General features: G+C 38.1%; 1 protein-coding gene across 1 annotated transcript in view; it reads right to left on the bottom strand.

Moving 5' to 3' along the window:
* Positions 1-370: 370 nt before the first annotated feature.
* Positions 371-22,018, bottom strand: part of LOC127215292 (KH domain-containing, RNA-binding, signal transduction-associated protein 2-like) — a gene marked incomplete at its 3' end in the record, with an annotated part of 154,169 nt that continues 132,521 nt past the window's right edge. Inside the window, exons 5-7 of the mRNA XM_051175665.1 lie at positions 8,587-8,714; positions 3,811-4,009; positions 371-445 (exon numbers count right to left, since the gene is read on the bottom strand). Coding sequence (XP_051031622.1) covers positions 371-445; positions 3,811-4,009; positions 8,587-8,714 — 402 coding nt within the window. The remainder of the gene's footprint in view (positions 446-3,810; positions 4,010-8,586; positions 8,715-22,018) is intronic.

The following is a 22,018-nucleotide window of genomic DNA, read 5'->3' as shown; positions in this document are numbered from 1 at the left end:
ATGTGTACATATGTATATATATGGCCTAATTATGTTCTTAAGCAGAGGTCTCCATCACTGTAAGCGGTGTCTCACAGGCCAGCTGCAGGCGTGGATGGATTTGATTACCTCCATACATTCTGTGTGGCCAGAAACTTAATGCTTAGGCTCAGCAGGAGAGCCTGTGAAGAGGGAATTGACTCACACTGTGATTTATAATAACAGGAAACCTTTTCTGTGAAATTTTATCTGAGAGTTAAGAACTCCTTTGAGATTTTTCACTATCAGCGCAGCATGGTGCTATTATTTTGTTACTGAGACACTTAAACTTTTGTTTTTCCTTCCTCTTACAGAGGAATCTGAAAATTCAGCAGAAAGCAGTGGTCGCTACCTGTAGTCCAGTTAGAGACCCTAGAGATCGCCGCCGGCGGTCCAGCAGACGCATCTGAAATTTTGTATGCACCCACTAAATTATTTTTTAAGAGAAAATAATTGTAAAATATAGTCAGTAATTGGTTTTCCTGTGATTTAAGAGATTTAAAAAAAATAACCTTTATGTACCCAGCCTTTCCTGTTCTCCATGCTATGTTGTTGGAGAGATACAGGGATGTCTGCTTCCTCTCCTCTAAAAACCAGTGTTTCTCCATAGAAAACACAGGTCATTCTGGGTGGGGATGGGTGCATTTTCTTAATTGATTTCGCTACCATCCCAAATGACTCTATCTTGAGTCAAGTTGACATAAACTAGCCAGCAAAATGTTTATGTGAAGTTTTTTTGAGTGCTAAGAACCATAGTTATGTCTGGACTTAGCAAAAATGGTGAGCAGATATTACTAAAAATGAATGCTTTGTGCATTATGGAGTATTAACTTTATGAAATGGACAATTTAGCACGTAGCTTAAGTATCTGTACAGAGAAATGGAAACTTTGGACTCAAGAACCAAAGATCAAACAAATAGGTACATGTCATACATGTAATACAACTGTATTAATATTTATTAGGTGAAAGTCAATAAAAAAGCTGATAAACTTCAAACGGTATATATTCTCAATAACCGAAGGGTTATCACCTGACAATGTTCTGTCGTTATTTGGAAGTGTTCTTTGCATGGCACCTTGGATAATGTTAACTGTTATATACATTTTAAACAAATGCCATGGAGTGCAGCAGAGGATAGAAAAGAGAAGTTAAAAGGAAGGCAAGAAGGCAAGAAGAGATGGATGAAATATTCCCTGCAGTTTCCTAGCTGCTCGGTCCAAGCATTCCTCAAGGTCTGATGACATACACTTCATTATGGAACTTCCACACAGAACATTCCCACAATGCCAAGTTTATATTCTAATAACATAAGGTCAAATGTTTACTAGCTATTTAAAATCAATAGTGCCTGATTAGTTTCAAGAAAACATAAACAACTGTGAATTAAATAAATCCATAGTAGAAAGACATTAAGAAAAACACACAATGTCATTTTATATTATGGTTAGCTTTTAATCAATACTTACAGTGTTATAAGCAGTTACTGGTGCCTATAAGTGTTTAGGAATATTTGTCCTCACAGTGCACACTGCATCTGGGCAGTAATGCCATGGTTCCTGTGGGCAGAAGGCCTTCCCCTCAGCTCCATCCCAAACTGAACTCTTGCCTTACCCCACCCACCCCCAGTCTCCTCATTCTAACGCCTATTCCCACTATTAGCCCCAACATTTCATTTCATAAAAATTTCACAAAAACAAACAAAAAGGATAATGACCCCTTAGTGTGCCCAGCCACACCTATCTCATGAGCAAATTCGAAAAGATCCCTCTCCCAGGGAATTTGCACCAGCCTCTCTCCTCTCCAAGCCATCCATGTTGTCAAGGAAGGCTATAGTGAGTCACAGCACTTCTGCATGGTATTTTTTTTTTTTCTTTTCAATATATCTCAGTAGTCACGGTTTGGTGTCCATGAACTACAAAGAACCAGTGGTATAAAAACTAATCTAATCTGAGCATATTATTGTCTCCTCAAAAATCTTCTACTTGGCACCATGAATTAGTCTGTCCTCTGAGAATGTATTTACTACTTTTCCTCACACATTCTGTTCCAGCTCCCATCTTACTGATCCCCCACCATCATGAAAAGATTCAACTTTATAATAAATACAATTGCTGGGTATCCTACTTGGGATGCTGTTTATAAGTCAGCCCCTTAGTTTAGACAGTGCTTCTCCAAGTTAGTCACTGTCCACAAATTCACGAGACTTTCCCTAACAGACCATCCTACAGAACTGACCACCTCATCTCTGCCGCCTCTGAGCCTTCTTTACCCCACCCTCCTTCACTTACTGACGCAATGTTTCTTTCTTAAGACCTCCAGTAAAATGCCAGCCTTATGAAATTGCTGTTGATCGTGTCCATTCATACATCTGTTCCCATGATCTCAGAAAATAACTTAAAATAACCGAGGTCCAGTAGGCAAAGGCGTGAGACAGTAACATGATTTTGCTGTTTTAATCTTCCTGAAGACCACGCCTTTCTGGGTCTTCCCCATTCAGAATGTTGTGTTTATTTCCTCTTATGCTCTTGCAGTTCTTTCTTATCTCGTCCTCAATGCTTGCTGCACCAACAATGCAAACATACACGAAAAACCACAATTCTGTCAGCCCAGTTTCTTCTCTCTTCCAAAGTGCTACATATACCACAGAAGTTTTTAATTAATGGCAAGGAAACTTTTCCCTTTCATTTTAGTGTTTTTCAATGTGTGTGTATGGGTGTATATGAGTGTGTGTGGTATGTACATGTATGTGTGGATTATCTCATTTTTGCACGAACATATAGAGGACAGAAGTTGAGTTTATCATTCTCCACGTCCTTAAGACCTTTTCCAGTGTTTTATGTTAAAACAATAACATCATGTTTAAAGCATACCAAACACTAAGCATTAGTATCTTCTTGAGTGGAACCTATCAACCATAATCACTATATTTGGGGATCAAGTTTTGACTAGTAATTAGCCAGTGTATAAGGATCTATATGATTTTAGTGCCCAGCCCATGATAGCAATTATTACTGAAGGGTATGAACTTAAGAGCAATGATTTGCAGAAGGCATTTAAGAAGAGAGTATTTGTTGGGAGAATGAAATAAATGCTTAGATTACAGAGTCACCATCCTAGGGAGATTAAAGACACAAATTATTTTTGTAATGTATTTTGAAATATATTTATTTATCCTTATTTTATGTGTGTGAATGTTTGTTCGCATGTACGTATACATACCACATGCATGTCTTGGTGCCCTCGGAGGCCATAAGAGAACATCACAGCCCCATGAAAGCAAAATTACAGAGGCTTATAAACTGTTATATGGGTTCAGGGAATCCAATGTAGGCCCTCTGTAAGGAGTAGGTTTTCCCTTGCCGGTCTGGCCCCACCACCACGCCAGCCCCAAATAATGTAATAAAAATAAATGCTGTTGGCCAGTTACTTGTTTCTTATCAGCAACTCTGTCTTAATTATTAACCCATTTCTATTAATCTAAGTACTTGCACGTGGTCTTTCTTACCGGAGAGAGGGGCTGGCGTTCTTCTCCCCCGTCCTCCATCTTGAATCTCCTCCTTCCTACTTCTGGAATCCTAAGCCCACCTATCTTGCTTTCCAATTGGCCAACAGTGCTTTATTCATTAACCAATAAGAGAAACATATTTACAGAATGACATCTCCCATCAGCCCCCCTGCAAGACATTTGTGTGCTGCAGCTAACATTACCTTCTACTTTGGTGGAATGGAGTTTTCCTTCTGAGCCAGTAAATTTAGCTCTCTAATTACAGATTTCTTGGGGGGTACTTACGTATTCTTCATAAGCCTCAGGGGCTGGAGGTGGGGGTGCTCTGTATCCTGGTACTGCCGCTGTCCCCCGGGCACGAGGTGTAGGGACACCTCTTGCTATTGGTGGCACTGGAAGAGCTCCACGGGTCACAGTGGTCCCCCTAGGGGTGAGGACACCTCGTCCAGGTGGTGGTGGTGGAGGAATCGCGCCCCCACGGCCCCTAGGGGAAAGCAGTGACATGCAGATGAAGGGAAACAAAGACAAGAAATTAAATGCTCAGGAAGCCTTCGCACAAGCAGGCCTCTTTCTGATGGATAGTATATAATATGTAAAGTGTTTTGAGTCACACTAAAATACATTTCCTAAAATGTTATGACTTACTTCCCGTGAAAATCATGCAACATATTTTGATATTTTTTTATTATATCACTTAAAAATGGATAAATGAAAAAGAAAACCGGTCTATACTTATTATTGTATTCCAAACTTCAAAAGGACAAACCAGAGTATTGTCTGAGATGTGGCACCCTGGCTACCTGTGAGACCAAGTGTGTGTGTGTGTGTGTGTGTAGACTATCTCCATCCTGGGGTTATTGACAGTGATACAGTGATCTCCAGTGTGGTCATATTTTTTAAAAATAATCATCTTAATAAAATGTGACATTCTAACTGGAGTGATGCCACTGTGCAGTTACAGCAGCTTAAGTTTCATATCAGTGATTTATCAGCATGCCGTCACCCCTGAGACGGTGAGGTCACTGACATATTTTCACATGGTAACTCCAGGGCTGCTGAATTAGTGCTGAGCGATCTGAACAAAAGCGTGGGAATCAAAGGATGCAGCCATTTTTTTTTTTTTTTTTTTTTTAATGAAACCTCAGAAAGGATGTTTATCTGAAATCCTTGGGCAAATACATGGCTATTTCACTTTTTTTTTTTTTTTTTTTTTTTTTATTGTGCCTGAATGTTGACCCCTAGAAAGCACCACTATCAGCAGCAATGCTAAAGCTTTGAGGAAAACTGTATCTATGGGATATTCAACAAGCATGGTGTTCAGCTGTGTGTGCCATCACATGGAGGTGCAGGTAACATTGTTGGCTCTGAGTAGCCATCAACTGGCTCTTTGGTCCTGGAAGAAAGTGAGTGTTGGGAGGGAATTCTTGGCTTACCCAGCTTATTCACTGAGAGGATACAAGACAGTAGCCTAGAGCAGAGGACATTAGGGACCCAAAACTTCAGTGCCAGCCTCAAGTCCAGCAGCTGGGAAGCCAAACTAATGTCATTTCATGAAGGTATCTGTGAAGTGGAACTCAGCTTCCCTGGGTTTCTTAGGTGTTGTTTAGGTGTGAAATGTGTGAACACTTGGTTTCTAGCTCTCTGTGATGCTTCAGGAGGTTGTAGAATCTGTAGGACAGGGAGCATTGGCAGAGAAATTAGGTATTTGTGGACAGGCCTTGAGGTTTATAGCCTGATGCCATCTGCTCTTTGCTTTCAGCTCTGCTGAGACATGAGGAACAATACTCTTCCAGCCATAGGTTCCCATTTACAATGGGCCATCTTCCACAGTGCCTTCCCCGAATATGATGGACTGTGTCCTCTTCAATCTGTGACCCAAAATGAGCCCACCTTCCCTCCTTTAAGTTGTTTCTTATTTAGTATTTGCTCATAACAACCGAGACAAGCGCCTAATACAACCACCAGGTGCCTGTGCCTCACCAGTAACATACTCTCAGATTTAACAGCTAGTCTAATAATTCCTGTTCAGTTTAGCATTTTATTACTATCAAAATGTCCATGTGTTGATAATCAACTACACGTGTTGGCTATTATCAATGAATAATGGTAGGTAAAGATTTTAATTACCTAGACCTTGAATATAATTATTCCTAGCGAGTGGTATCCAGATTTCTAAATCTATATAATGCCTCTGCTCTGCAATTATGTCATGCTTATATTGATTCTGGTTTTTCACTACATTTTTTCTTCAACTGATCTTAGACCCAGACTTAGCAAAACTTCATCCAGAGTCTGTCTGATTCTCATTTATATGCTCTGTCACTTCCTGGCAATATTAACACCATTGCCTTCTCCCATTCAATCTAAAACATGCATCATCTATTTTTAGGATGCTGTCCGGGGCTAAATCCCCAGTGCACTATTCTTTAAGTTTCTGGCTTCTTCAAAGAGCACTTTCTGCATGTAATCTTCACGTCATGCTCATTTCGGAACCAAATGTCATCTCTTCAGTTCTTATTTTCGGCACTCTGGGAAGACACTTGGCTGAGCCCACCAAGCCCACAAACCTACCAGTTTCCTGTTACACTTTCCATGACCCCCGGGCCTCCTGAGTTATGTTTAAGACTTCTCCAAACTATTATCTGGAAGATGCTTCTTTGGACTTTTTACTCTTCTCTCTGCTTGGTCTCTCTGTATTTCACCTGCTGCTCATTTCTGCCACCCTTGGGCCATAGGTTTGTCTTCATTGTTTCCCTGGTCTTGACTCGGTCTCCTTTGCCACTCCTTTCCCCGAATCCAGACAATTGCTCTCATTCTCATTATCACAGCAATTTCTGAGATTCTTTCTGAAAAAATAGGTATGGCTATACCTCTTTTTTAACTCTATTAGTTCTATGGTAGTTATTAGTGTGGTCCACAAGTTCATTCAAAATCTGCCTTCAATGATAAGTGTTTCATTATTTAATCAATTAAGAAAGAGTTACCAAAGTTAAAGCCCATTCAAATGTTGCAAATACTCTGAGCCAAAATAAAGCTTTCTCCCATAAGTTTCCTTCAAGAACCTGACTCCCTATGTTAATAATAGACAAAATCTATTACTATTTGTTTTAAAGATTTCACAACAAGATAGGCATATTATTTTAGGTATTTAAACTCTGAAAGAATACAGAAGAAACGTGTGGATTTCTTTGCTCTGCCAAATATGTAGTTAAGATACACCTGATAAACTGCTAAAACTATTAAGTGACATGTCTGAACAACAAATGTGGTGAGGTTTTATTGTACAGAGCCTAGGATTAACCTATTTAAGATGACTCGCAAGGATGCCATTTCAGAATCCAAGAAAATCACCTAGAAATGCAAGTTTTATAAAATGTTGCATCAGATCAACAAGCATCCATAAGGAAATAACCTGTCCAAGTATTACAGTATTTGGTTTTTAGTTTTTAGAATGAAATATGAAAAAAAGCTTTGGCAAAAGTTTTAAGTCTTTTCCTTTAGATAGATTTAATTTCCCAGAATGTCTACATTGACCCACATACATGCTGAGTGGGAATCCTTAATTTCTTTCTGATAAATGAGCGAGGTCTTAATAGGGTAAATGTGAATCCAATAGTGTATTTTTAATGATTGAAATGTGTGGGACATTAATTAAAGTTACAGAATAATTTAGCATATCTAAAGATACTTTTATTATGACAGATGAGATACTATTTTAGGGTATGTCCTTTACAAATATAAGAGTCAGAGAAATAGAGAAGTAGTGAATGGATTACACAGCCTGTGAGTGAGGGATGCAGGGAAGGGGGGAGGAAGAGAGAGAAGTAACTTTTAAATAGAAAAAGGGTTATTATTATTCTTTGTTCAAGTTCCAGGCCATGACTGGGAAGACTGCTTTAAGGCCTCTGGTATAAGGATGCACAGAGTGCAGGGTTACCAGAATAAATTCGGGACAGCAAGGCAGGCAAAGCTGTTGAGCTTGAAGCATGGCAAAAGGAAGCCCAAGATAGAGTAGTAGCTACAGCATCCTTGGAAGGGATTTGACCCTATGACCCCAGACTTCTGTCTATGCCTTGGTTTTTGATGTCTCTATTCTGCCTATGGAAAATATGTTCAGTAAAATTTGCCTGAGTTCTATATCATGCATGAATCTTTGCCTCTTTGTAAACTAATGTTTTCAGTTAACAACAACAACAAAAAAAATTCAGAACTCTATGAAATCAAAATGTTTTCATTATCATCAATGATCTTGCAAAGCCAAATATGTGCATGACCTTCATATAACCAAGCTTGTTGTCAGGCTAAAGTGAGCTCTGGCTTTTCTTAAGCGATGGAGATATATCTAATGCATGTCTATCAACTTGACAATGCTATATCCTTTCAAGAACTATATAAGGCATGGGTAAAATACATAGTTTCCCATCATGTGACGACTTTCTGGTTGTACAAAAGCAAAGGACTATGTAAGCTCTGTGCCCTAAACCTGGGGACAGGGCAAACTGCCACCTCATTATTTAAGGACAGCTGTTAAGGGCTCACAATTATGAATTCTGGAGTCAGAATATATCCACCATTTTAGGTTAACATTTTAATAGTCTCCCCAACTTTTGCTGCTGTTTTTGTGTTTAAAACCAGTTCCATGGCTGGCCTAGAACTCATCATGACAATCAGGCTGGTGTTGAACTCACAGAGACCCACTTTTCTCAGTCTCTTAAATTCTGGGATTAAAGACATGGGCTACTACACTTGGCCTATCCAACTTTGTTCCTCAATTCCTCACTTACAAAAGTGGTTATCTCAAGCTCAAAAAAAATGTGACGAATTAATGTGTGTAATTGCTTAGGTGCTCTCTGACCATCTATTATTACCGATTTACTATGATATGGATCTTGATAAGGCTGTTATTTTTTAATGCTATTTAAGTATCCTGTCTTACTGTCTTATTATGGTGTGTGTTGATGTGATTGTTTAATTCTGTTTGGAATCATGACACAGAGCAGAACAGCACAGTCCTGCAGTGACCATTTGCTGGCAATCCACTAAGAGCGAGAACTCAGGTACCTTGAAGGAGCTATGGGAGTTATTCTGATTCCTCTGCCTCTAAGACCTCGGCCACGGCCAGATTCTTCTGAGCCATTTAAGTAAGACAACTCCCTGAGTTGTTCCTGGCGAATTTCATCATTGTAGTCCTAGAAGAACAAAACAAAAAACAATGAGTTACTATAAGACTTTGGGTTCTTAGCCACAAAACACACACCACAAACAATTAGAAAAAGGCTGAGGATACAGTTCAATGATGGAACATTTGTCTAGCATGTGAGAGACCACAAATTCTGGTGCCAGAATTTCAAAATAGAAGAAAATAAGAGAAGGCAACAATGTTGTGTGGCCATAGCTGAGTCTAACTCCATGCCTTACCTCACAGCTCTGACCCAGTACCTTGTACTCAAGAGCCTGAGGTAGGAATGGATGTTTCCAGAGAGTTCAGGGACTGCCTGAGACCATCCTGAATTCTAGATCAATCTTGGCTAGTGTGTAACTAAACAAACAGAACAGAACAGCTTTGTCTGTTGCCTTGAACATTATGCATGTACAAAACCCCTGAAGTGAGATTTAGGAAGGTATAAAACTCTTCAAACCTCTTATTGTATAGAGAAAATGAAGATACTTTTCTCACAAAGAATTACTCTTCATGACACTCTTAACTATTATTTTGGGCTTTATCTGAAGAGGGGAGGTGGCAGCATGGGATCAGCAGTACATGGAAAATACCTCAACTACAGCGTTCAACATCAATATTATGGGGAATAGACTGCACTTGGGTGAATATGTGTAGATTATGAGTGCATGCTATTCAAACAGTTCCCAAGTCACAATCCAAAATGGAACATTCCCAAGACCAAGATCAGCTGAGACTGACTTAAATTCATTACAATAAAGTGCACCATCAGACTCTGCTTTGGTCACAGAAAGCTGTGGAATCTACCAAATAACCCAGCCTGCAACATTTTCAAACCAAGGAACTTCCTTATGCATCTTATCCACAGAACGTGGGAGCCGCAGCATAAATCAAATGTCACATCACAGCCAGAGACTGAGTGAGGCGCCTGTTATTATCCTTCAGCATGTGTATCCGTTGGTCATTTATAAAGAACTAAAAAGTAGGTCTGAGTCATTAAAAGTGGAGTTAGCCTTTAATAAAAAGTGCTAGTTTTAATTATTTCCTCTTCTAATACATGTACCGACATGTGAACACTCAGAGACAAAGATAACACAGAGACACAGAGAGACTGACACACATACACACCCCTTATGGAACAATATAAAATGTAATAGCTGGTTATTTTTGCCAAATTTCCAACATGATCTTTTTTTCTCTAGGACATATTTATGTGATATCTACCTATGCTGTTGCCTAACACTGGGGATGAGTCTGTCTTAAAACTGAAAACTTTGACAGAGGTGGAGCCCACAAACATGAGATGTGAGGCCACCCTAGAAACAAAAGTCCAGTGCATCAGTCAATGATGTTCATTTAGCTCAGTATAAAAAGGAATGTGTGTGTTACGTCAATTGAATTAAAGATCCTGTAGTGTCAGAGATTCACTCCTGCTGTGCAAGGTCTGGGGGATTCTTAATGCACACCTTTACCTCATTCTCCAGAAACTGATTTGATTACAACCAAAAGGCCAGTCATGCCAAAGTACTTATTTTCTTATTTGCAACGTGTCACATTCATGTTTATCCTCTTCAGCACCTGATTATAGTGATGGTGGGTTTATCCCAGCCGACAGCAGAGCTCTACAGTGAAAACTATAGTTTCTAACAAGTCATATATTATTCAATTCCTACCTCCAAAATTTCATATTCATGCCCCAACTAAACTGGAGATAAAAAACAAACATGTCTATTATTTTACTAGGATCAGGAATACAGAATATTGTGACTGCTGTTGGGATCAATCAGCCCACTGTCAAACTGAAACATGAGTCCCATCATTTTCATATGTAATATTACTGAATATGATGTTGTATCTGAAGCTTCTTCTCTGATGGAGATCCATATTTATTCTGTGTTCTTATGGGTTAAAAAAGTGTAGACTGGCATTGTTCTGTAGCAGACAGATATAATACAACAGCTCCCAGTTTGTTCAGCACTTCCTGGATCCATGCCTTTGAAAGTTGTAGTAACCTTGACCTGGCATTGGCAGCATGAACCTTTCAGCTAAGTACAGAATGTAACCAAAGTTATTGGAAAGTGCTTGTGTACTAGAACTTGAGCTTTTTGGCCTTGGAAACTCTTATGTCACAAGGTGGGGAAGTCTGGCTCAGCTTTTTGGAAACCAGGAGAACATGAGGAGACATTGTAGTCACTCTGCCCCTGATGCTGTCCTTTCTAAGTAAGATACAGGAAAAGCCATTCAGAGCTCTCTGAGTTATCAAACTGGTGGAGACCAGAAACATCACCTGCAAATCTCAGGAATCTACTTTTTTTTTTTCCTCAGGATGAAAACAAAAAATAAACTGGTAATCCAAACCATCAAGGATCTTGTGTTGATCTGGTCTAAGTGTTCCAAGAACAGTGATAATTTGTCAGCATAGGATGAGAGAGTTGTGCTTCAGAGGCAAGCTTAACTAGACATTCTCCACATATCTGGATGAGAGTTCTTGGACCTACATGTTATAATTTATTTCTTGGGTCAGGTGCCATCTCAGAGGCTCAATATATCTGAAACAATTCCTAGGCATAATAGTTTGAAACATTTGTTGAATCTCTCTCTCTCTCTCTCTCTCTCTCTCTCTCTCTCTCTCTCTCTCTCTCTGTCTCTCTCGTGTGTGAGATTACTAACTCAGTGGCACTGCTAATTTGCTGCTCTGGAAAATTCTATTAAGCAGGAAAGATTGGTGATCTTGGTTATATGAATATTTGTCACTGAAGAATAATTCTTCATGGAAATAAGGTCACTACTGACAATATGCAAACCAAATTCCTCATGGGCTTAGCTGGGAATGGTCCCTTTAAGAGATTAATCACATTGCAGGTTTACGGTGAGCATGAGAATGGAGACAAGTCATTGCAAGTGTAACTGACCATGAACTGCAGTTGCTACCTCTTGAAATACTACATCCTCAAGGCTATGTTACCAAGGGCTTGTCTCAGCTCCTGATGCTCAAATATGTCTGCTCCAGAGGAGACACTGGATTCCTGTATTTTAAAGACTCCTTTATGGGATTGTTGAACTTACATATCTATTTATTTTACTTCAGCACATCAGAGAAATTCAGAACTCCCACTTCTCTTCCTAGGTTTATATGGAAGAGCTCACCTTATTTCCCATAACGATTTTGATTTTGTCACAAGAGCACGTTCTTTAACAAAATCCCTCCATGTTTAATCCACTTTTAGCATTCACTTTTTTGAGGTCTCAAGTGGAAATGCAGAATTCTGACAAAAGCAAGTTCCTAAAAAGCACAGAGCTGGGAGCATTGGCAAACTCATTTGTATTAATACTGGTGGGAGCTACTCCATTCACCACACCCTATGCTGTGATTGAATTAGTGAGACTGGCATTCTCCTACTTTAAAACGGCTATGGATAGGTTGAATATTAGACTTACTACCAATAATTGAAAAATGCAATACTGAGGATTTAAAGAAAAAAATTACAAATTGTGTAATGCATCACATAACTGGAGACTCGGAAAGACTCAGAGGGCTGGCGAACATGAGAACTGTTGAGAGACAGGGACTAGAACACTTTCATTAGTACGGAAGAACTGTAATGGCAGCGGACAAGTTGCTTTTTGCACGATTGTGATGGGATCTGAGAAAAAGAATGTGGACTTCTAATAGCTTAAGGGTGTTGTGGTACAAAGTAATACACTTCTATTGTTTTCTGCCATTTCTACATTGTTTTGCCTTTTTTTTTTTTAAATACAAAAATTGGTTTTGGAAATATATTACTTGAAATAACATGTACTCACAATACTTTCATATGTTCCTTTCCCTGAATGAGATAAATTGACTCTATGAAACAGTTTCCATGAAATATATGAGTGTTCCCTTTTGCCTGTCGGATAGGGCCCTCCCACTGTGCTGGCATATGGTGTAAACAGTACACACAAAAGATGCTGAGAGCAGAAGGATGCTCGGATGCTCTCGGAAAGGAATAATGCGCACAGTCCGCACATTAAATGTATGCGCACAATTTCCAGTTACATACAGACTTGTCCATCTGCTCTGGTGGCATCTTGCCAAAAATACAAATTGGGAAGATTATTTAACTTACATTTAGATGGCAGGTAATGGCAGGTGTTAATAGGCAACCTGGGGGTTCAGTCAGGGACTATTTTCCTGCCAAATCCTCTCCATTAAGACTCAGCAGGCACTGGTGCCACACATTTAAAACTGTGGCCATGGGCTGAGGAGATACCTGCGTGGATAACAGCACTTGCTGCCAAGTCTGACCACCTGAGTGATCCTGGAATTGTACATGAAGGAAGGAGAGCACTGTCACCTGCAGGCTGTTGTGGTAGCAGCACACACATAAAGATAAATATATATATATATATATATATATATATATATATATATATATATGTCCATGAATGTAAGCAAAAGGAGGAAATGTGGATTTTAATCCTTTGGATCATAACAACGAGAACTGGAGAAATAGCAGCTTCTACAAATACAGTAATAAACAAGAAAGTGAAATTGGATGTAGTGACACATGCCTGAAATTCTCCTATCTTGGAAGCCAAGGCAGAAGATCATGAGTTAATGGCCATCCCGTGTTACAATAGTAAACCTAAAAAAGGGGAAATGTGGGCTCTGAGCCAATATCACACTTAGGACTGGGCTGGAATGGTTAGGGAACTTAAAAAAAAATACTAGTTGAGATTATTTAATAAAACAAAAGTTTAGGTAGCTTCACTGAGTCAGTGCAGAGTGAGTTTCACTCAGCTCAAACTAGAAATCAAACAGTCCATTAGCAAAATGCAGTCAATGAGGAGTAAATTAAGATTTATTAAGAAGCTGCCCAATGAACGATTCTGTATAAAGTTCATATGAAACCTTTATAATAGTACTCATGAGAGAAAACAGCATCAGGAATTCAAAATGTCTTTTCACTCGGAGCCTTTAGTTGCTATTGATGACAACTTCTGTTTCCAATGTCTTTTACTTTTCTATTCCTGTTATCAAACCTTATTATATTAACTATGCAAAAAATCATGACTACTTGTGATCATAACAAAACAGATTGAATGAATATATTACATAGGATTATAAGAATAGCTCATTTCCTCTTTATTTTCTTTATAAAACACTGGCTACTGACATGTGTGGTCCACCTGTAAAGATCTGTGAAACCAACAAGGAACTCAAATATTAGCTATGAGCTTTTTAACTGCTAGTCTTGCCAAAGAGCTACTATCTTGAGATAGATTCAGGATCCTTAAGAAATATCCATATCAGCACAGATCTCAGACTCGAGCTGCTACAATTCCAAGTTCCATTATCAAAATAAAGTCAAAATGACTATGTACTTGTTCATTCAAGTGTCCTAGCAAATTCAGACAAAATTCAAGCATGGGGGAGGAGAGGCTGGCATAAAGTCCCTTTCCCAGCTAAGGACATAATTTATTGCTGCAGGAAGAGAGAGGTCAGCATTCTTCAGTGGAGTGACACGGTGTAGGGCCCACATTTTAAGGCAGGCTCCCACCCACAGGCGTAGTTATCAACACAAGACTGAACTGTTTGAGCAGAGAGAGAGGTGGGAATGGGGAAGGAGACTGGGAGATAATCCTACTGGAGGGGGTAAATATGATAAAATGTATGAAATTCTCAAAGAATAAATGAGAATGTTATTTATTTAATTTTTTCTTGGCAAGTTGTCAAGCATATGGCATGGGAACGCTACTGAATTTTAAATAAAAATAGTCATTAATATAACATATTATGCTAACTTTTACTTATAAGGCAAGCTCTTTAAAAACACTTTTTACAATAACAATCTAATGATCCCAAAAGCTTCTTAAATGAAAAGTCATGGTAGAAAGCAAACTCTGAGAAAAATGTGTAAAAATTCTGTTCATAAAGAGGGTTGATGTGGGTGACTGTTATCAATAGCCCTACATCTTCAGGCCTTTTGTAGACAAGGGGATTTCTAAATGGAATTTTCCTTAATGCCTGAAATTTTGATGTTTTGAACTTTACAACTCAGTTTCAAAAAGTATAGGTATTTATAACATAAATGTCTTTGGCTAATCAACCAATCTACTTGCATTAGAAGCCCGCTCCACAGGAGAAAGTTTCTGTCTGATATGGTTAAAGAGGTAAAATCCTATGGCTGGGAGGTGATAGGCCCTGGGGTAGGATGCAGAGCTAAACATACTGTTTTGCTAAATGGCCACACCAGCAAACTTCTTTATAAATAATAGGTTTATACCCATGGATCTGTGAGGCTCTCAACTTTGGTCAGAGAAGATTTTTTTTTCTGGTAGGCAACAGCTAATTCAGAGACTCCTAATTAGTCAATGAGCTGAAAATTAGTGACTGTGAGTGATCTGTCTAAATGGGACATTCGTAAGACTCTCCTCAGCTGCAAGCCTCAGGGATCATCCTAGAAGAGGTGGGAAGAAAGGATCTGAGAGCCAAAGTTTGGGGAGAATATGACGAATCTGCCTGCATCCATTTTAGGCTTAAAAGACATCTTACAGGAAAGACAAAGTAGACTCATTCCTGTCTATGATTAAATCTGTTTCTCAAGGATTGGACTACATCCCACTTGTAACCTCAACAACAAATGGTTCTGTACTGCCTGTTCCAGGAAATGACAACCATGTCTTTGTTTCAAGAAGTTATGATCATCTTGCAACACTACCTATGTTTCAAAAGATTATGAATGCCTTGTTATAACTATCTTGTTGTTTTGTTTGCAATCATGTCTTTGTTTCAGGGTGTCTCTATGACTAACTTATGTTTCTGCATTGCTCCTGTAACCCTGCCTGCATTGCCCTCCCAACCACCCATTTGGAATCCTCCTACCTTTGAGCTACACAAGCCTTGTTCTCCTCAGATCCCATGCTTAGGGGGAGGCAGTCCCTGCACACAAATACAAAAGCTTGCTTAAATGAATTGCTTGCTTTAACTAATTTGGCCTTGATGGTTTGGGTTAGTGAACTTTTGCTTCCCATCTTTGTGATTAACGAGTACTGTGAGAAACTATCCTATCCATGTGGCACACAGCTACAGCGGGAATGAACTGACATTAGTTGTGGGTATCAACCAAAAAGCGTTGCAAGGGCTAGACACTCGAAATTTCAACTTGGAAGGGAACTAGTTCATGAGACCCAACTCATACCCGAGGACCTTGGCAGACGATGGCTTCCTGAGGAGAGAAAATAATTTTCTTTGGAGTAGAGGGCATTGGTAGGTTGGCCACACTCCAGTGGATGGCCCCACTACTACACATAAATAGACTCAGTGGGACAGTATATATGCATGCATGTATGTATATGTATGTATATATTATACAATATATTACTACATCTTATATTTTTAAGTTATTCATGTTTTATAGTTAAAGTTATATCTCTGAAGGCAAAGAACTAGCTATCACAAAATCATTCTTGTTATTCCTCTAAGATTTTTGTAAGGTAGTCAGTTTGAGGAATCTAGCAAATTTTCAATATATTCCAATATATGTTATTTCTAGATAGAAAATAAACATCTTTTTTCATATTAGATGAATTATCAAGTTCTGACTAAACTCAACAAAAGAACTTACATGCATCCTAGTTATTAATGTAAGCAGTGATTTGGTCATTATGAGCAGCTGAAAATTAATGCAGGCTAAAGGAAAGAATCCATCATGACTTCAAAAGAGTGAGAAGAAAGGGCATAGAGTGGCAAAATTTATAAAAGCATATCTGATAGAAGACTGTTTTGTTGTAGAAACAAATAATGCTTAAAAACCAAAGAGAAAATAGTAAGCAGTTAGGAAATGTGAAGAAGGTTGGATATGGAGATTCAGCAAAGAAGATATACAAGTGGGAAATAAACCTCTGAAAAGATGTTTGACAACATGTACTTGGAGGCAGCTGCAAACAGATGCAATAATATGAGAGAGTATTCCTATTAAAATTTGGAAAATCTAAAAGTCTTATAATACAAGACCATAGAACAACAGGAAATTTCTGTTCCTGGTGAGTATTTGAAACAGCACAGCCACTTTGCATTACAATTTGATGGTGTGTTACAGAACTGAACACATTCTACCCGTATAGTGGAGAAATTATGCCTTTTTTCACCCATGAAGGGAGTCAAAGATTTATGGTCACACATTAACCTGCACAAGGATGTTTGAAAGTGCCTTTATTCATGAACACTAAAACTTCTTAACAACTAAGAATTCATCTATGGGGAATGGGAACCCTGGTATAAGTAGACAATGGAATGTCCAAAGTAATATAAAATTGAGTGACCACACCATGAAGAGACAGGCGGAGGATTTAGTGTATGTTACTAAGGTGAAGCCAAACAGAACCAGCTACATGTATGTATGTATGTTCATACACACATAAACGTAGAACTAGATAGCTATTTTTTTTTTTAGCTAAATATCATAGACAGGGTACTAATAAAACCTCCTTCACAGGAACTGCTCACTTCCAAGCAGTCCAAGTGCATCTCATCATGAACAAAACAAATACATCTTTACAACTGCACTTTGATGAAGGATAAGGAATTGGTACCCACATTTATGGCATCAGGGGTTAAATGAGGGCTGCACGGTGAATCACAATCAGAGAGAAGTATTTTAAATGCCTTACATTCCCCATCAGTATCCAGCTATCCATTTTTTCACAATTTCATTCTTGTTCTGATATCCTGGCATCTTCTTGGGCATCTAGGTATCACATCTTGGGGAACATCACTTACAAGGAGAAAGAAAGTGAAGCGTGCAGGCACTGACCACGCTAGCACAGACAGTGATGAACAGACAATATGTTTTCAAAATCAAAAAGGCGTCATAAGGAGTCAGAAGAGGTCCAGCAAGAGAAACAAAAATGTGAGTAAGGGCATGAGAGATATGTGCCTGAGTAGCTCACATTACAGCAGAAAGAGCAATAAATGACAGTTCAGTAATTTGTGGGCAGGTTGGAAATTGACTCAGCAGAGCTTGATGAGATCTAAACTCATTGTTATTAGATAAAATTGTGATGTCAAAATCATTCCAGTAAACCAGCTGGCTCATAAAAGCTATTTTTTTTCTTTCAACTTGACTGCACTGGATAACTTTTTTAATGCAAAGAAACAGTGAGGGATTATTACAAGAAAATGAGTCAAACAACAAACCCCCAGTGAGATGAAACTTTATCTGAACTGACACCCATGTTGACTTTAGCCGTAAGGCAATTAAAACAGAAATTATAAACTATGTTTTATATAATGAAACAGTCCACTAACTAAATATGGGAGAAAAAATGCTCAGATTGAAATTCTACAGATCAAAGGCATACAATGTAAAATTAAATAATATGCAAAATGAAATTGAAGTACAATAGACATTCTAGGATAAAGGGTAATAAAATCTAGTCCATAGAAACAGAAATTATTTAAAATTAACACCCGAGATAATAAATATACAAAATAAAGAGAAGACATGAATTATAATATATGGAATATAATAAATCATTCCATCTGTTTCTTCATATTAAAATATCACATAGGAAAATTATGAGCAAATTTATGCTGAATTAAAAATTGGGATGAAGTGTCTGAACTACTTATAAAACAAAACTAAAAATCATTGAATAGCTTAAGATTAGATAACTAAAATAATTCAAGCCCAGGAAATATGTCACATTTATTATATTATTCAAAAAAAAAACTTTCCAACAAAGTAAAATGTAACTTCACTTGTCTTAATTAGTGAAGTTACAAAGAAATATTATAAACACCCAGAAAATTGGAATAGATGATTTTTTTTAATTAGTTTGCAAGCAGAAATGTGGTTTTCTCCCCGGAATGTAGAGTTGTCTAATTTTTTTAAGGAAATTATAATTTATAATACAATAAATTAAAGTAACATCTACAGTCTCACAAATTGAAAAAGAAAAAGCAGTTGACAAAAATTCAACATCCAAAAGAGGAACAAAAGTTATAGGAAAATAAGTAGAAAGAATACTGTTTAGCCTGTAAAAGGTATCAGTGCAAACTCGCCAGAAACAAGTTGGTAGGCAGGACCTTTTCCTTCCCACCATGAGCAGAGCAGGTCAGTGTCCTGTGGTCTTCTTGGTTTTACACTGCCAAGAAGCTCTGCATCACAGAACACAGCCAGGAAAGGAGGACATGGAAAAGAAACAAAACAAGGAAAACTGCATTGCTTAGTTTAACAATCCCTTTTTGTTTACTAGAACTAGCTTGTCCTCCCAGCCCCAATTTGATAACTGCGTAGAAGAGTCAGAAATGAATGGGACGAATCAAAACCAAGTGTGTGTGTGTGTGTGTGTGTGTGAGAGAGAGAGAGAGAGAGAGAGAGAGAGAGAGAGAGAGAGAGAAAGAGAGAGAGAGAGAGAGAGAGAGAGAGAGAGAGCGAGAGAGAGAGGGAGGGAGGCATGAGTTTAAACAGTTAATTACAACTAGGTATGGTGATGTATGCCTTTAATCTCATCATTCAAAAGACTGAGATGCTATCAACAGACACTCAAACCAGCTGGGGTACATAGAGAGACATCATCTTACAAAGCCAACAAAAGCAAAACAAACCTTTGAAAGTCTTTATGTTAATCCATTTAATTCATTATCTTTAAGGGGGGTTTAAAATAATTCAGTATCTCAAGTAGTTTCGTACCTACATTGTGGAAATACATTACTTGCTAGAGGAGTGATCACTAAAAATGGTAAAATAGATAGCTGAAGAGACACTTTACAGGAATGCAATAGTCATTATTTAATACATATTCTTATATTCTCATTCTATATGCTTTCAAAGAAAGAAAGATGATTCCGATTATTGCCGACAGTGTGAAGGGACAGAAAGCCACACATTTTTATTGAGCAAATACAATGTCCCAGGAAACAACCGTTCTCTCAAAGTTACAGTGGTAAAACTATACTTGGGTTAAGAGTGTGTTCTATGGGGTAAGAGAGATGGCTAAGCAGGTAAAATCAATTGCTCTTGCAGAGGCTCAGTTCTTAGTACCCACAGGACAGTTGACACCTAGTCATAATTCCAGTTTCACAGGCTCGTGTTCCCCCTTCTGACATCTATAGGCATGAGGCATGCAAACAGTACACTTACATACACACAAGCACGACAGCCATACAAGAAATTAAATTAACAAATCGCACACATTTTAAATGCAGGGTTATGGTGCAACAGCATTTTATTTATATGCAGTGACATCACAGGGTACACTAATAGGCTATTTACTGTGTGGGAGGTGTTCTTTTTTCCTATGTGCTGTTCATCCAGTCTCACATATCCACGAATCAGGTAGGAACTATTGACCTTTGGAGAACGAAGAAACTGAAACTGAGATTAAATGCATGCTTACAACCAATTACACAGCTAATGCATCATCTGTGATCCCAGAGTTAATTTTTTAGTGCTCCAAGAGAAAGGTAAGACCCCATTCATCGATCACCTCTTTGAAACACACAGTGGATTCAATTCACAGTGACATAATCAACGTGTGCTCTGATTCTAAGCTTCTGCAATGGTCACCAACATGTTATACTGGGGAATATATATTTACGCACTAATATGTGTATACATGCAATAACAACTGATGAAGAAAAGAGGCTATGAATTTGAGGAAGAATGGGGGAGGGGTATGTTTAGAGTAAAGGAAAAGAGAAATATAATTAAAAATTTGAACCTTTTGAACAACACATAAACAAAAACTGGGAAAACACATGGATGACGTATTTGTTTCAAATTTCACAGCTGAATTTTTCCATCACTCATTAGATTGCAGATTGTGACAGTTCTGTATCTACGAGTAGAGAACTATTGCCTCCATAGGCATAGAGCATAGAGCAATGCATTACTCCCTGAGCTCTGCCTGAGGTCAGAGGAAAGACTAGCTAAGGTTCCACTAGCCTGTGTTGGTGAGTGAATGCTTACCTCATTACATAAAATACTGTGACCTACCATAGACAAATGGAAGTTTGTATAAAAAACAATGTGAGTGAAATCAAGTCACATTTAGTTGCCCATTCAAATAAATTTGCAATAAAGCAATTCTATTTTGATTCAGCATTCATATGTTTACTTTCAGTGTGAACTTAATTCCATGGACTTGAACTTACTGTAGAGTGTGAGCAAAGCTGAATGAACCCCAGAGAAAGTCATTGTTTTTGCTAAATAACACAAGTTAATGATTGATTCGATCAAAATACGCACATTCAATAAAATAGTTTATATGTGTTCGCAGTGGCAGAATATATGAAATGCAACAAAAACACAAGGGCATTTTAACAAGAAACTATTGATATGTATCCTCGCTGAAAATCAATTTTAAGCAAACAGCATCTGGTTCCTTATATGGTATTACTTAAAGATAATGAAACAATGTGAATTTAGAATTTACTACTATAGATCTATGTGTCTCTGACTGTCATGCGCAGAATTGTCAGATGGTCTTACTTTTCACAAAATATTGGCATTTTATAAAGTTTTACTAACAGAGAGAAACAAAAAAAAAAAAAAAGGCAAAATTCCTACTTGAAAGAGCCATTTATTTGCACATTTTATTCTCTACAGCTGGATATGATTCCATTGTGGATATGTACCATTTTAATCACCCACTAAAGGATCTTTAGACTTTTTTATTTCTTAGATGAACACGGGTAAGAAAGTATATCTGTGATAGAGTGTTGAGTCCTTTGGGCATATGCTAAGGAACAGTGTATCTGGGCCATTTGGTAGATCTATCTCCCTTTAGCTTTTCGGAGATTCTCTATACTGATTTCCTGAATGGCAGTACCAGCTGGCAATCACATGACCAGTGTATGAGGGCTCCCCTTTCCCCACATCCTTGCTGGCATTTGTTTTCATACATATCCTTGATATCAGACATTCTGGGTAAGATGGATCCAAAAAAAACAGTTTTAATTAGCATTTCCCAACTGAGCTCTTTAAATTTCCATTCAGTACATTTTCTAATTGGGTCATCCATTTTTCTTGGTTCTTTGTTTATTGAGACGTAGTCGCTGACAACGGCTCTCTCCCACTTTGCTGGCTTCTTCTTCATGCAATTGTTTTCACTGTTGGATAGAAACTTCCTAGTTTTAAGAAGTCCTGTTCATCAGTTTGTTAGCCTTTCTTCATAGCAAATAGAGCCCTACTCAGAAAACTCTTTTCTATACCTAAATCTTTTTGGTTGCTATTTTTATTTTTCTGAGATTTTCATACATGAATACTGAATCCATACTATTTCCACATTTCCCTCTCCCTACGCCACTCCTACCATGTCACCTAA

Source organism: Phodopus roborovskii, unplaced genomic scaffold, assembly GCF_943737965.1.
Source record: "Phodopus roborovskii unplaced genomic scaffold, PHOROB, whole genome shotgun sequence".
NCBI lineage: Eukaryota > Metazoa > Chordata > Mammalia > Rodentia > Cricetidae > Phodopus > Phodopus roborovskii.
The sequence above is the reverse complement of the archived record's forward strand: the minus strand, read 5'-3'. Positions and strand labels throughout refer to the sequence as shown.